This window comes from Leguminivora glycinivorella, chromosome 9, assembly GCF_023078275.1.
Source record: "Leguminivora glycinivorella isolate SPB_JAAS2020 chromosome 9, LegGlyc_1.1, whole genome shotgun sequence".
NCBI classification, from domain to species: Eukaryota; Metazoa; Arthropoda; class Insecta; order Lepidoptera; family Tortricidae; genus Leguminivora; species Leguminivora glycinivorella.
In genome coordinates this window covers 4,556,819-4,574,257 of record NC_062979.1, presented here as the reverse complement: position 1 = coordinate 4,574,257, position 17,439 = coordinate 4,556,819, and the positions used below count along the sequence as shown (strand labels likewise).

General features: G+C 39.2%; 1 protein-coding gene across 1 annotated transcript in view; it reads right to left on the bottom strand.

Moving 5' to 3' along the window:
• LOC125229812 overlaps window positions 1–17,439 on the bottom strand; it is a 149,931-nt gene that overhangs the window by 73,598 nt on the left and 58,894 nt on the right. The window contains exon 3 of the mRNA XM_048134753.1: window positions 5,898–5,998. Coding sequence (XP_047990710.1) covers window positions 5,898–5,998 — 101 coding nt within the window. The remainder of the gene's footprint in view (window positions 1–5,897; window positions 5,999–17,439) is intronic.

The following is a 17,439-nucleotide window of genomic DNA, read 5'->3' as shown; positions in this document are numbered from 1 at the left end:
AATAAAGCTTCATTGCTGCTAAAATTCGTTTAATAATAGTCTTTATCGACCATCACCAGTGTAACCTCTTTTTGATAGCCGGTAAATGACATGTTTAGTTCCGCTACTCGCCACCGCATCGTGCACAGCGTTTCCATAGACAAAAAGTCTAGCGACCAAATCCACATGTACCAAAAGCTGTCAACGGTAAAAAGGACACATGAATCATGTACCGTTTTGCTTAATGTAAAAAACTATAAGCCCTATTGTACTAAGATAAAGTTGATTTTAGATTCATATTTTTTTTCAATTAATACGTTTTGGTTGGCTCAAAACCAACTTGCGATCCGATCTCACATGCGACCATTATCCACAGTTGATTTTGAAATGATACCACAGATGTCGACTATTAAAATATTAATCGATTTGGTAAGAACAAGAGTTATTATTAGGGTTCCTTAGTCAACTAGGAACCCTTATAGTTTCGCCATGTCTGTCTGTCCGTCCGTCCGTCCGTCCGCGGATAATCTCAGTGACCGTTAGCACTAGAAAGCTGAAATTTGGTACCAATATGTATATCAATCACGCCGACAAAGTGGTAAAATAAAAAGTGGAAAAAAAATGTTTTGTTACTGTACGTACGTTATACTTGGTTGGCATAAGGGTTATCACACACGTTACAAACTTTGTAACAGACGTTAAAAGGGTTAACATTAAACAGTATGCCATCTGTCAATAACTTAGTTATTCGAGCCTTTTATAACGGAGTAAATTGGCTATGTTTCCTAACCTTTTACGCCAGTATTCACCTTACGTAAGTTATAAACTAAATTTATACTGTGTTGGGTTATAGTGTCATTAGTGGTGTTTCTTCATTATATCAATGGAAGGACAGGAGGGTCAATAATTGAGGCTCAGATTTAATTTAAGAATAACTAAAGAAACAGGTTTTAATTTAAGGGTGAGTCATCTCAATAAAGGAGTTAAGAACTGAAATGCGAACCGGCTTTTGGTTTAGAATTCGTCTAAAAGGCAATAAAAAAATTACCAAAACATTAAAAGCAATGGGGTACCTAGCAATTTAACAATTTCAGAACTAGTTTCATTAAGCTAGCTAGCTAGTTTCGGTAAGGGCATTTATTTGTGTGATGAGCACAGATATTTGTTCCTGAGTCATGGATGTTTTCTATATATATATATGTATTTGTATATTATATATATCGCTGTCTGAGTACCCACAACACAAGCCTTCTTGAGCTTACCGTGGGCCTCAGTCAATCTGTGTAAGAATGTCCTATAATATTTATTTATTTATTACTTACATCAAAGAGAAACGAGTTTATAGAGAGTTATTGCCAAAGAAAAATGTGTAGTCACAGTGCATAGACTGTCATCTCTCGAAACAGGCTTAAAACTTTTGAACCTCAGATTTGACAATTTGGGCCATATTCTTAGCTTGATATGTGTTAAAATGTCAAATATCTTTATGACCGCCATCTAGCCGAGAGTCTTCCAAAGGTGTTTCGCCATCTAGCCCACCGTACCCTTTTCTCTATCGTTCCGAAGTACGTTTTTATCTTATACTTTATCTGTCTATACGGAGTTACATAATATGTCTGCTTCCATTGACATTCTCTCAACGCTGCCGTCCTAAGGTAAAAGGCAGCTATTCGACATTTTGCCGAAATTGACTTATTGTGATATCCGTAATGTATAGATTAAGCGGCATCGACTACACTCGGGTGAAGAGAAAAATTAATTAAGTCAACTTACGAAAAATCTCAGTGCCGCTTGGAATTTCAATGGGTCCAAATATTCGGGCTTTTAGCTTGCATTGTTTATTTTATTTCAGACAAAGGATTTAAATTAAATTATTGAAATTCTATCCCCGGTAACGAAATAACTCTGACAGAGCGCAATATTGTGACACAATTCATATTTTAGTCTCGATATATTTTGAAGCAAACGAATTGTATACTATATGTATATATTATCAATAGTACTCGTACTATAACATCGAGACAAAATAACCGAAGTTTCGAATTAAAATTAAAATGTTTTTTTTTATTTTTAAACTTTAATATAAATAAGTATTTGAATCGGCGGAAAAAATATAAATTAAATGCAAAATCGGACCGTTTCACTGATTTATTTCAAAACGAAGTTGTTTGGAAATATAATCTCATTAAATAGATGTTAAGGTTTCATTCCGATTGCAGCTGGGAAAGCGTAGCAGAAAATAAAATGATTACATTAGAATTGCTACCATTGCTGTGTTTTTAAATTCAACAAAATAAAATTTTGACCCCATTTGACATTTAAGTTTTTCGAAAGATCAGGGGGCCATGGCTCTTTTCAATTTGGGGCCCATTTCTCGAAGCTACAAGTTACAATTTACAAGTGGTAGACATGTCTAATATGACAAGTTGGAAAAAGACTTCCGCTTGTAACTTGTAACTTTCAGTTTTGAGAAATTGGCCCCAGCTCACTTTATAATTATGTTGTCATTGTCAACTATGGGACTGTTTGTGTTGTAGCCTTTGCCATAGATGTAAAAAGGCAATATCACTGTTAAACTTCTTTATAACTTGAGTACCTAACAAATTGGACTATTTCCATAGTAACGCGATAGTGACAAAAATCAAAATCTTGGAGAAAACTTCGATAATCCGCGATTTTGATGAATTTCCGCAAAGTAACTCCTAATTCCATCGATTATTAAGAAAATAATAATTAATAAAAAAATACAGACATATCTAATAGTTTTAGCTGCTATTATGCTGCCACAGAAAGGATTCCACATCTTAAGTTGATTTCTGTGTTGAAATATTTTATGTATAATGAGTACAGCGTACGTAGCCAAATGCACAAACCCTCACAATAATATCTGTTTCGTAGTTATCTATCTCTATCGATCTTGTGTATTGGCGCGACAGAGTCAGACTGCATTTCTGTCGGCGTCTGGCGTCGACGATTGCCATTCGGCTACGCCGACAGGGCTCGGAGACATTAAGTGCCGCTACGGGTAGTAAACGATTCATTGTGACTCCGACTTCGCTCCGAGTAGTCATTCTAATCGCGATGAAAAAAAAAACACCTGGGTACGTAGCCGAATGGCACAAACGCTCACGAAACGCTGACGAAACGAAACGCTCGTAGATATCTATCTCTATCGCTCTTGCGTATTAGCGCGACAGAGCCAGACTGCATTTCGCGGCGTTTCGTTTTCGTTTCGTGTCGCAGAAATGCCATTCGGCTACGGCACCTGCACACATACTAACTTGAACGCTGAAATTGTGAACGCACATTCATACTTTTCGCTTTTGCAACGCTGCAGTAGTAAATTGTTGCAGTCGCAATCGGCAAGTAACCTTAATACGGCATTATGATAATACACATGTGGCAAAACCGGCCACATTATGCAGGCTTATGGCTATTCTCGGTTTACCATTCTATTATCTACGCGGTGCAGTTGAGTTATGGGCCCGGAATCACTAGATTACCTATAATGACTTTGAATTGTGGGGTTTTTTGAGTTATGGGGGGTTTAGCTTTTGATATTAGAGGGTTAGCGTTTTGGTGGCCTGTAATTTACCTAAATTCATACGGGAGGGCATACTGAGAAAGTATTATAAAGGCGAGTTTTTGAAAATAGAAATGCTGTTTTTTTTTTCATTTTGATAAGTTGGACAAATATAATTATCTTTAGGTGTTCTTAGTTGATAGTTTGATTGTGGTTTTATATGTTATTAAAAATGCAGTCAAAAACAATTTGTAGTATTTGTAGTATCAATTTGTAGTGTTTGATATAATGTTTGAAGCGCTGGTGACCTAGCGGTAAGAGCTTGCGACTTTCGATCCGCTGGTCGTGGGTTCGAACCCCGGCTCGTACCAATGAGTTTTTCGAAACTTATGTGCGAAATGTCATTTGATATTTTGCCAGTCGCTTTTCGGTGAAGGAAAACATCGTGAGGAAACCGGACTAATTCCAATATGGCCTAGTTACCCTTCGGGTTGGAAGGTCAGATGGCAATCGCGTTCGTAAAACTAGTGCGTACGCCAAATGTTGGGATTAGTTGAAAAGCGGACCCCAGGCTCCCATGAGCCGTGGCAAATGCTGGGATAACGCAAGGAGAATTATTTGATGCAGTATTAATTCCAGCGCAATTTCGTCACTGATACAAAATAATGCTAGAATTATATTTTCAGTGTTGTATTTCAAAAGTGTGATTTCAATTGTTCACATTTATCTTTAGTGATGAAAGCTCATACTTGTCATTAACAAAATATGTTCTTTTCTATGACAATATATTATTCCATTTTACAAAACAATAGGTAGGTAAGTTATTTTATCAAAACGCTTTGTACATTCACAAATCGCATTTCATAACCAGACACAAATTAATAGTTGTTTATTTTTATTTTATTTAAAGCCTATACCGTGTCCCACTGCTGGGCAAAGGCCTCCCCCTTCGATTTCCACTCTTCCTGGTTATGAGCGATCTCCGGCCAGTCGCTGAGATACACGTCCAGGTCGTCCCGCCATCTCCGCCTGGGCCTGCCAGATCCCCGCCCGTCTTGCGGCACCCATACGGTGGCTATTTTAGCCCACCTCTGTGGGTGCATACGGCAGACATGGCCTGCCCAGTCCCATTTCAGTTTGGCGGTCTTAACCCCAACATCTGTAATGCGTGTTTTTGAGCGCAGCGTGGAGTTGCGGATTCGGTCAATAATTGTTAGAATTATTGTATGTCTTTCCCATCACGGAACAATGGTATTCCGGACCTTTGGGAGGCGTGCGCGGGGCCGAAGCCAACGCGTAGAGGCCCTTTCGACACTTTAATGAAATGTAAGGGGTACACCGAGCGGATGTTGCCCTTGCCCGTATCATGGGACACACGCAGAGGCAACACCCGCCAGGGTGTAAGGACTATTTGAGAGTTAATGGAATCTAAAATGAACTGGTCTATTTTGATGAAAGTGATGGACTAAATACTGGGCTATGGATAAAAAACCGGACGCCTGCCTAATAAAACGGTATCCAATTTTATTTAATAAAACGGTATCCAATTTTATTTTAGAATTATTTATTATTATATGATAATAGGTTAACGAGAGTTGGCCATGGTGACCAACGAATAATTTTAATTTTACTTGCTGACGGTAGGTTTGCCGAATTAGTCTATTTTGTTACGACTCAGCGGCGCCTTAGTCCGTTTCCACATTATCCGATCCGATTTCAATGGCAAAAATCCAAGATGGCGCCTGTAATGTATGGGACATCGGTCCGACATCCGATATCTGATCGGATTATGTGAAAAAGCACTTACGGTGCCGCATTAAATCGGTGGGCTAAATTGAATGTGACCTCAATCCCTAATGGATCATAGTCCTTATTTTTTTTAATATAGGCAGCAAACGAGCAGACGTGCCACCTGATGGGATGCAATCCTCGCCGCCCATGGACATTAGTAAATTTGTCCTGTAAGTTTGTCTATCTTACCTACTGGAACGATCCACTCATCTACTCCAAGGTTAGCTGGAAAAGATCCCTTATAGGGATAAGCTCGCCTTTGTATCTCTATACCTACAAATTGTATATAAACTGTTGTACACAATAAAGTGATTACTACTACTACTACTACTACATCTACATTAGCAACATTAGGGGAGCCGATTATGCGTTGCCAACTATTGAAAATGTCTTGAAGAACCCTAAAAATGTGTACAGATGTAGTGCCAAAACATTTGCCTTCGAATTGTTACGGAAACGTACGAACGTGTCATGCTATTTCAGTCAGTGTCAATACAAGATGTACTGACATTGACTGAACTAGCATGACAAATACGAACGTTTGCGAAGGAAACCCTTTTCGCACTGCAACTGTAACTGAGATTTAAAGGTGAAATACACTTACCTATCCGTAGTATTATAAGGCGAGCCTGCATATCTACTGACGGAGGCCAGCTCCACGCCTCCTCTGTATATTGACACTAGTGCCAAGTCTAGTGTTTTACTCTGAAACAAAGAAAATAAGTATATTTAAACTTACATTGTAATGTAAACGGACGGGTAAAATTATTATTTAAATTACTTTTTCCCCTCACTAGCTCGTAAACACGTGTTTTGTCCTTTAATACCAGCGGGTAAAAACGCATTTTATCCACTAGTGGGTAAAGTTATTTGACCTTGAATAAAGTCAAATTAACTGCTTTAAAATTGATAAAAGTAGGTGAATCTAGTAATAAAGATGAGTTACCACCTGTGGAAACTACTGGAAGCAGTGATAAACGTATTTTTTGCGTTGTAGTTTCCTGGCTATAGTGAGGGGAAAAGTTTTGTGTTACACTCGGGTGCAAATGTATTTTACTTCTCGTGTGTTAAAAAACTCGCAAGTTCTCGCTTTGCTCGTGGTTTAACTATAGAATCCTTTCACTTGCTCGTTTTTCAATTCCACACTCGGCGTTAAAATACAACTTTGCCCCCTTGTATAACAAATAACTATTTTATGTAATAGGTAATCTGCAAACGCACACGAGTCGCCTAATATTATAGGAATCTTCAATAAAAAATATGGGGTACATCGAGCGGATACTGCTCTTTACTATATCAAGAGACGCACACTGAGACAACATCCGCTAAGGTGTTGGGGAGGGTTCCCCTTGTTTTGGCATAATATTACAATCGACAACTTTTTTGGCATAATCAATATTCGCAAAGGCAATAATGTTATTTTATCGCGTTCGACCCCTTTGTGTCTTTAAAAATGTCTAATATGACAAGTTGAAAAGAGACTTCCACTTATAACCTTCAGTTTTGAGAAATGGGCTACAGCGCGCAGCGAGTTCGCTTCGAGTGCGTAACGAAAACTCGGTCGCTTTCAACTAGCCAAATCTGATAGCGCCCTAAGGACTATTCAAGAGTTAATGGAATCTAAAGTAAACTGGCCTATTGGGTGACATTGATGGTTAGCTATGGAATAGAAAAAAAAGCCTGTCTAATATTTTGACGACCGGTCTGGCCTAGCGCGTAGTGATCCTGCCTGCTTAGCCGCGGTCCCGGGTTCGAATCCCGGTAAGGGCATTTATTTGTGTGCTGAGCACAGATATTTGTTCCTGAGTCCGGAGAATGGATATTTTCTATGTATATATATGTATTTGTATATTATATATATCCTTGTCTGAGTACCCACAATACAAGACTTCTTGAGCTTACCGTGGGGCCCAGTCAATCACCAGTCAAAAAATAAAATAAATATTATAGGACTTTTTTTTACAGAAAAAAGTCCTATAATATTTATTTTATTTATTTATTTAATAATATTTAATAAAACTGATACCAATTTTCCGCACCAATGGCAACTAAACTTAATTATAGAATGGGCCTAATTAATCATTAAAAAAAGCAATAAAAACCACGGGATGGGTGCAAGGCCACGAAAACATTCATGACTCAGCATAGTATCTGTGTTCATCACTGAAATAAATGCCCTCGCCGAGATTCGAATACAGGACCAACGATTTCATTGAATAGTGTAGGTACACACCTTGTTACTAGGGTATTCATAATGACAAGGTTGTAATTAGGTACGAGTTCAATTTGTTATGACTTATGATAAACATTAAGATTAAACTGACAAACAATGTCAAACTCGTAGCGGAAAAAATAATCGCCCAAGTAACCAGCCAGTATTAATATCCCTAGGGTATTCATTATTTGAACTTACTAATTAATAAGCTTATTTTTAATGAGCTCACTTTTAATGGACCGTCTAACTTAACTACTTTCCCGGGAACAAAATGAGTCTCAACTTACAAGAAATACTTGCGTTTAACATAAAGTAACAAAGTGTACAAATTTAATGTAAGAAATAAAACAAGCGTTTCGTTCCGCCAAGGAAATACAAAGAAACATTTGCAGACGTTTTGTATCTTATCTTCAGTTTTATTTTCTTAAGATATTATGAACTTCTTAGTTCACTGGAAAGATACAGGGGTTTTTGTTTATGAAAATTATGAATTATCACTACACTTCAAACCTTCAAGAAAAAAGCGTACACCCATCTTAAAAGCCTGCAACGCACCTCCAACACTTCTGGTGTTTCGGGTGTCCATGGGCGGCAGTGATCGCTTACCATCAGGCGACCTGTCTGCTCGTTTGCCTCCTATCCCATAAAACTTTAATTAAACAAACGACCCCCCCCCCTGTCTGTGTTGTGTGTCTCTGCGTGTAGGCAAAGAGGATCCAGAATTTTATTATAGAGAGTTACTGTCAAAGTAAACTATGTAATCACTAATCAGCCAGTGATCGGGGATTTGGATGCCACACTGCGGGATGTCAAGCAGAAACAGTGATATGGATACGCCGTCTAACCCGTGATTTTTTTTTATATCATAGTAGACAAATGATCAGACGGATCGCCTGATGGTAAGCAACTACTGTCGCTTGTGTAAACTGTGAATTAAACAGTACCAAAAACTGAAGACCTTTTCAGTGACGTCAATATAATACGTCGTATTCTTACGTCTATGCTATATTAATGTATATCATAGACGTAAGAAATATTGTTAACGTCCTGAATAAATGTATTTTCTTTCTTTCAAAAAAAAGTAGTCAGTGGAGTAGGCATGATGATGAAATTGGTACGTAATATGTTGCCTTTTAGTGTTTTTAGATGATAATAAAGTTATTTTTTTTTTCATATTAAATCACATATTTTATGATGAGAGTATGAGGCGTATTTGTCTCTCTGTGTTTAGTCAGGAGGAAATTAGTGCTGCGAAAACGTTGCTTTTTGATGCCTTAAATGATAAGGGGAAAAAGAAAATCGTAAGAAGAAACGCAGGCAAAACCGAAAGGGACCTGATGAGATTTCGGAACTTATGTGCGTAATGTTAATGTCATTTGATATTTTGCCAGTCGCTTTTCGGTTAAGGAAAACATCGTGAGGAAGCCGGACTAATTCCAATAAGGCCTAAGTAGTTACGTATACTCTTTGGGTTGGAAGTTCAAATGGCAGTCGCTTTCGTAAAACTAGTGCCTACGTCAAATTTTGGGATTAGTTGACACAGACAACGCCAGCCTCCCATGAGCCGTGGCAAATGCCGGGATAACGCAAGGACGATGAATGAATGGATGTTGGTTCATAAAATTAATCTGCAACTTGCCTTAACTAAGTTAGGTGCATTAGGGTAATTCTAAAAGTCGTCTACTTTCGAAAGTCGCATAAAAATCACCATTATTCCCCTTTCGAAATTATCCGAGCATTTCGGTCATTCGGAATTACCCTAATGCACTTTACACATACTTTTTGTTCATTTGCGTACAAAATCACACCTACTGGCAGTCAAAGTCTGCTTCGAAATTTGACTACTGTATTTTTTTTTACCAACATAATACTAAGTGTAAGTTATTCCCAGACATTGTAACTTTTCCAGCAATTTTGGTGCAGCATTATCCCTTTAGTGGAATAATGAAATGAAATATTTATTTTCCAAGTAGGCATATCACAATGCGCATATGAACGTCAAATAAAGCTACGCCGGCTCTAACCCTACGCCTCAGACTCGAGAACATTTCAGTCCCCCCTTAGTTGGAGGTATCCACTATGGGACCGGCAAGAAACTCGGCGGGCCACTTCTTTTCAAAACATTACATCTTATAATTAACAGGCAGTCTCTGGTTCTCGATCTCCTTTGAATGTCTGGTACCTCGACGACGGCACACTGGGAGGTAGCCCAGAGGAGGTTGAGAGGGATCTGCTTGTGCTCCTTCCACTTTTTCGGGAGTTAGGGCTGGAGGTTAACTCGAATAAATGTGAGTTTTTTCCGTGTGGCGCTAACTCACAGCTTTCCTTCGCCAAGTTTGAAACCTTGCTCCCTGGTCTCACAGAGGTAACTTCAGGGAATTTTTATCTTTTGGGCTCTCCGATTTTTCCCGCAGCCATACCTGAAGCCTTCGAAGTAAGAGAGCAGCTTCTGAGGTCTGCTGGTGAGAAGTTAAAAAAGTTCTCGGGTCACGTCGCACTTACTTTGCTGAGATCCTGTTTCGCCGTGCCGAAGGTGACGTACTTTTTGCGCACTTCCCCAGTCTGGATGCACCCCGGCCACATGGATTCTTTTGACTTTGTGGTGAAAGAGTTAACGGAAGGTATTTTGAATGTGTGTTTGGGTCCAGAACAGTGGGATTTGGCTTCGTTACCAGTACGTAGCGGTGGAATTGGAATACGGCGCGTACGCGATGTGTGTCTTCCGGCCTTCCTGGCGTCGGCGGCGGGAGTGGTGGACCTTGTCACTAGGATTTTATCTTTGAATCGTGACCAGGTCATAATACCTTTCGCTTCCAATGCCTTGTCGGTCTGGGAGGCTCTCAACCCGGGTGCGCAGGTGCCTGAAAAGCCGTTTCTGCAGCGTTTGTGGGACGAGGTAGGCATTAAACGTCTTTTTGCCAGTCTCTTGAACAACGCTTCTGGTGCGGATAGGGCTAGACTGGTGGCGGCTTCGGCACCGGAATCTGGGGCCTGGTTACACGCCCTTCCCTCCCCGAACTTTGGCACCCTCCTCGATAATGACTCGTTGCGGGTGGCCGTTGCTCTTCGTCTCGGCTGCGATGTTTGTCAACCACATCAATGCATTTGCGGCTCGATGGTGGAGAGCAACGGGCACCATGCTTTAAGTTGTCGCAGGTGCGCAGGGAGGTTCCCACGGCACCACGCCTTGAACGATATCATTCGTAGAGCACTGGTGTCGGCCAACGTTCCGTGTGTGCTGGAGCCACCTGGACTTAGCCGGTCGGACGGTAAGAGGCCGGATGGGTTGACTCTGGTGCCATGGGAGAGGGGTAAGTGCCTTTTATGGGACGCCACCTGCGTTAGCACGTTTGCCGCCTCGCACCTCGCTCGCACCGTGCGGACGGCAGGAGGAGCTGCTGAGCAGGCGGCGGACCTAAAAAGGGACAAGTACTCGGCCTTATCAAATTATTTATTTGTTCCGGTGGCCGTGGAGACTAGTGGGTGCTGGTGTGCGGAGGCAAAAACCTTCCTCTGGGAGCTGGGGCGTCGTCTGCAGGAGAGGGGTCTCAACCCCCGCTCCGGGTCGTTCTTGGCGCAGAGGTTGTCCATCGCGGTTCAGCGTGGAAACGCGGCAAGTGTGATGGGCACTTTTGCGTCGGGAACGATGCGGGGTGGGTTGTTTGACTAATTTAGGTAGTTTGTTAAGGTATTTTATTGTTAAGGTTTTTTTTTTTATTAGTATGTTGTTGTTTATGTGTTTTAAAACTAGTATTAAATAGTTAAGTATTATACGTGTAAACCTAAAATCTTATGTTCATATAATAAAATAGAGTATTTGATATAATTAACATGCATTAAATATTATAGGAATATTCGAAGCCAGCTGGAATAATTAATAATTATTAATTTAATAACAGTAAAATGAGCCTTGTAGCGGGGGTGCGCGGGGAGTGAAGGGAAAACCAATTCGAAGTGAACGTAAACTTGTATTCACAGTTTTTTTTTACAATGATGACGAAGCTGACGCGTTCCCTAACCAGTTAGAGCGAGAAAGAGAACTGGAGCGGAAGCACGTTTGTCAGACGTTATTTAACTATAGTGCATAGTTCCACGAGTGAAGCAGGGGACTACAGACAAGTATTGTCTGTACCTAAGATTCGATACATAGTAAGTTTCAAGCGGCGAGCTTTACCAAATCGTAAAAAATCTTAACACCGCGATCTACAAATTCTATGGGACCTTGACAGCGACATCTAGCGGTTTTTTTGGTAACTAAACCAGTGTCGCCGCTCGGCGTTGGTTGGTGTAGTATTTGGTGTTGTTACAGCCTTTATTTATCATATACTTAGATAACACGCATGAATTCATTTATTTCTTCAATATTGCAACGAAACTTCTGGAAAAGTTGCGATGTCTGGTTATTATAAACGTAATATAATTAATTATTTCATTTGAAAGCTACGATCAAAATACATCAAAATGTGAATAATCGATAGCCCACTAACTTGTTAATTATTACAATATCCTTGATTTTGACTAGCAAGCGACACGCCCCATAGTAATAATTAAACTTTGATCATGTCCTACTAATTTTGGCCCGACCGCACTCCATCAAACCGTCAACTATTGGCTAGTCAAAGGACACTCGGGTATCAAATGTATTAATGATAATAGGTATATTCGGATGCGACCGCCTAAGAACGCGCATACACTAGATGGCGCCACAAAAAAATGCCTTGTTGCCATCGATTATTTGTAGATTGGCGTTAAATGTCACTTTCGAGCACAAAATCTATCTCAAAAGTGACACTTAACGCCATCTACAAGTATAATCGAAAGCTACAATATATTTTTCGTGTATGCGCGTTCTTATAGGCGATCGCATTTTAATGTATGGGATGGTATGATCTTTTTATATTTTATTCTATGAATTGATACAGCAACTCATATTGATGATCAGAAACCCCTAGATACAGGATATGTACCTACCTCAAGTAATTTGAATCCTACGCCACTCAGCTCTAGAACCCTGTCTCATTTGAACCGTGTTCTATTTGCCATAAGAAATCACATTGACGTTTACTGTGCAAAGGTTCTACAGTGGCCTATGATTAAAATTGATTGACTATATATAAGTACATGTGTCACATGTGTGACGTTATTGTAGCACCACTTTTCTCTATATTACGACTTTACGACAACCATTATAATTTGCATGCCTTTATCATAATTATTCAAAATGCCATATCTCTTCATCGGACGTCATTTCATCATTCATTTACATTAGCTTCATGAGAGCTTCACCACAGCCATAGCACCGTGAGACACTGACATATTATACATGTAAAATCGGGTAATTCATGTAAAATTGTCGAAGGTTGCTCGACATGTTTCGCTCCGTAACGAGGAGCATTTTCATTGAGCACACGCGATGCCGATGGTATCCCGACGCAGACTGCGGGCCGCAGCTCGCTGCGACCTTTGACTCGGCGCGGGGTCGGCGGCGGCAGGGGCGGAGCGAAACTACCCTCACTTTCGGCATAATTGTCATTTGTTCGGTTGCACGCTACACTCACTACGTCATTCGCTAAGGGCTCATCCACACGGACTACCGGCGTAGTACGTATAATACCGTCTTCCAGCTTGGGGGCACGGACCCTGGTTTTCCTCTCACCCCTCCCCCTTCCATATTAAAAATTAATTTTAAAAACGTTTCCACTACCACAATATTGTCATATTCATGATAGTCGTTGGTCAACAAACTTGAATTTGTGCAATTTTCAAGTTGGTAAGAAAAGGCGGTACCACGGTACTTATTGAAGACCGAGTAGAGTATATCTATCTCTTTCTATATACGGTATGCTTCATTAGAGTGAACAGGATATCATAAGGTTATTTTAGATCTTAGATAAAACCTTCCATTCATATTTTTCTATGTCTGCAGCAACCGGCCATGCGTCAACCGACAACCGCATGGCAATATAGTGTTATTTTCACCTGGGGGTTACCATGACGTGTTAAAGCCGTTCAGTTTAGGTTGAGAGAAAGGGACACAGCTATAGCAGTTACATAGCTCCGTCCCTCTCTCTCAACCTATACTGAACGGCTTTAGCACGTCATGGTAACCCCCCTGATTGTAAAACTGTGTCCTGGCAACGAGTTTGTCCAGGTCCTATGGCATAGTTAGGTAATGGAACAAAATTATAAAATAATGTTTACTTACGCCGTGGCTTGCGTGGGCGACGGTCGCGCGATGGTCGCGCGACGGCGATGCGACGCATACGAAATCAAACCTTATCGATATGGAAGTAGACGATGCGATGAGACGCGACAGCGATGGTCGCGCGACCGTCGCCCACGCAAGACACGGCGTTAGAGTGGCCATTCCTGGTATAGGTACGTCTACTCTATGGATTCGAAAAGGGCTTTAAATTCGTTTTCACCACACCAACTGATAAAGGCTTACTTTGCTATTCGAAAACAGATAGCAAAGTTGCATTTTATCTACAAGAGTGCAAAGTAATTTCATACAAATTTTAACTTGATATCTTGAGCTGGCTGGTAAAAATTACCGATAAATGATGATTTTGAATTATAAATATTGAATAAATTGATAGATTTATCATTAGTTTGATGTTTTATTGGAATCTTTCGCTTGCTCGGGCTTCAATATTGGCACGTGCGGTTAAAACAACAACTTTGCCCCCTTGTAAAACAAATAACTATTGTTGATTCACAACGACTCATTCTTATTTAAGAGTTATTGATTTTATCTAATGTACCCTGTTACTTATCCGATCAGATATCGGATGTACGACCGATATCAAATACATTTGAGCCGACATCTTTGAAATCCTTAGACATCCGATATCGGATCGTATAATGTGAAAACACACTAATACTGTCCTTAGATAACTATTAATTCGTTTGTTTTTCCGTATTATTTTTATCACCAATTTTTTTTTTGTAATGTTAGTCACCTACAATAAATGTTCTTATAACTACGTAACAATGATACAACTTAGTGTAAACTTACATAGGTATGTGAAATAAACAAAACTGAAATGAAATAAGACTTACCTGAACCCTCACAAAGGGTAATAACCTACTTAAGTATTTTCACATGTTCTTGTAGATGGGATAGAAGCCGCGTATAAGTTAAGTAAGCCCTTTAAGTTCTAAACATAACAATCTGTGGTGAGCCCGTACTTACACAGGTACTCCAAGAAATGAGCTCATTATCGTTTTTTGGCCGAGATCCGCACTTTACGGCATCGCCTGTAAGCGGCCTAAGTAGTCATATTCTCATCACTATAAAACCACCTTCCCTTTTAATCATCCACTATACGCAAAACCTTCTAGCTCAGTTCAAATTACGCTCCATTGGAGATCAACGTATATTGGCCCATTAGGACTGAGAGGAATGATAGCTCCGCGTTTGCCAAGCCTATGTTTCGTCTAATTTGCGAGACTACAAGTACTTGAGCTAAAACCTCATTAAATTGAGAAGGTAGTAATAGTATGAGCTTATACGAACGGATAATGCATTTTGAATTTGGAAGCTTGTTAATGGCCGTTGGACAGGGATACTGTGCCTTGTAACAACATTATCGTGTGTTCCTTATATGCTATTTGTGTGCCAAAACGGGACTAGATACAAGCAAATAGTAAACGCGTACGACTAATGAGCAAAGAGGTATTATTACCTATTTTTGCAATAAATTCTAAATAACCTAACCAATTTAAATTTAAATTTTGAAAAAGCCCCGACTAATTCAGCTTTCAAACAAAAGAAAAACTAAATCAAAGACAGACACACACACAGACAGACAAATATACACAGCTTATAAATATAGACAGACAAATACAGACTTTATCTGTCTATACGGAGTTACATATGTCTTTGGCATGCGTACGACTCAAAACAAATCGATAAATAAAACCTGGATCCATATGTTGTGATTGTTATATTACTTTAATAAAAACCAATATTCCAACAAAAGTCCATCATATCTTTCCAAAGCATCAAATAGGCTACTTGACCCTTTTTCAAAGTATGTCTTATATTATTAATTACTGTCTAATTAAACGAAAAAAAAAAATAGTACCATATTTTATTACTACTTAAAAACCCGCAAAAAATAATTTAAAGTTTACTTTTACGTGATCAGGCAAAAACAACATCAGCCATAATCATCTATAGAATATCTATGACATGACGTCAGTCTATTTAGAAAAAATATTTGCCACTGTCACAGCCGAGCAACGACTATGAATTTTAATACAATACAGGTTGCTTCTATGGAGATTGGATTAGTACCTCTAATTTCCATATAGTTGATTTAAATTATATGACGTCACTCCAATGGCCAACACCGTTTTCGGAGTTCATAATTTAAAAAAAACATACACACATCTTTAATTAAAAATACGCAGTCATCACGCACTTTTAATCCCCGCAAGCTATAAATATTGATTTCTTAAGTCAAATACTACAGAAAACAATAAATTGATCTGATCTGATTCGATACGAGTCTAGTAGCCTATAGTAGTAGAGGAAACTATTTTAACAAGTTGAGCACAAAATAAGATCAAAACAAAGCCAACATCCCGAGAAACAATTTGATAGAGTATTTCTCTTTGTATTCGCGAGTGCTTGAAACGACTTGACGTGAAGTACTTACTGTAGGAACTGGGTACTACGGAGAAATAGAAATAGCTATTAAACAACGGAATCTCTAATGATTGAGCTGTAATAATGGTATGTTGATGTGATTTATCGATATGTTGGCTATTAGTGTCTTCAACATTTTGGTTATGATTGGGGGTTATCTTAGCCTCATTTATGTTAGCAAATTGTTAAAATTCATTATGTCCGCTAGAACCTAGTCCAGTCTTTTAGTCTTGTCCGTGTCCAGATTTTGTAACTTTTTATGTCCATGTATGTACGCTCCGTGTCCCGACGTTTCGAACACTTTACAGCGTTTGTGGTCAACGGGTGACTGAGGAAAATTACAATACGCAAAAACTAACCACATACAAGGAATTGTAAGCCCATATATGTAATTGTAAGTTACGACATAAATAAACATAATACAAACAATGTACAAATGCGGCATTATCCCAATAAGGGATCTCTTCTTATTCCTTCAACAATTTGAGAGAATTGCGCACCTAAAACAGGACAGACAATCAAGCCTGCTAGGCCGCGGTCCTGGGTTCGAATCCCGGTAAGGGCATTTATTTGTGTGATGAGCACAGATATTTGTTCCTGAGTCATGGATGTTTTCTATGTATATAAGTATGTATTTATCTATTTAAGTATGTATATCGTCGCTTAGCACCCATAGTACAAGCTTTGATTAGTTTGGGGCTAAGGTGTCCCCAATATTTATTTATTTATTTATTTATATGTATGTAGTTGTAGGTAACAAGAAAATGGACCAAATACACGTTGATTTAAAATATTAACGACATTCTTAGTTATTTGACAAAAAGAACAAAGAAGTAAAGTTTGGCTGTCAAAAAACTGAATATCTACACTTAGTTTCGACGATTTAAACCACTTTTCAGCAATCCTGTATAAATTTCAATCACACAACCCGTGTACGTGCATTCCAGTTGGTTGAGTACGATTGAATATGAAATTATGTTAACGAGCAACGCATGCAACATTAATCAGATGCCAGAAGCGGAATTTCAACAACTATAACCTGATTTTGATCTTTTTCCTTTTCAATGTTACCCAATATTTACCGCCAGAGGGTAGCACTATCACACATACCTATTTAACAAAAGAGTAACTTATACATAATAATGACTATAGTCAAGAGGGCATTGTTTATTCTGAGGTACAGTCGACCAAAAATGTGGTTTACTACCCTACGGTTGAGGTTCGTTTGAACGTCATGAGACAACAAGGTCGATTTCCGCTTGCAATAATATTATG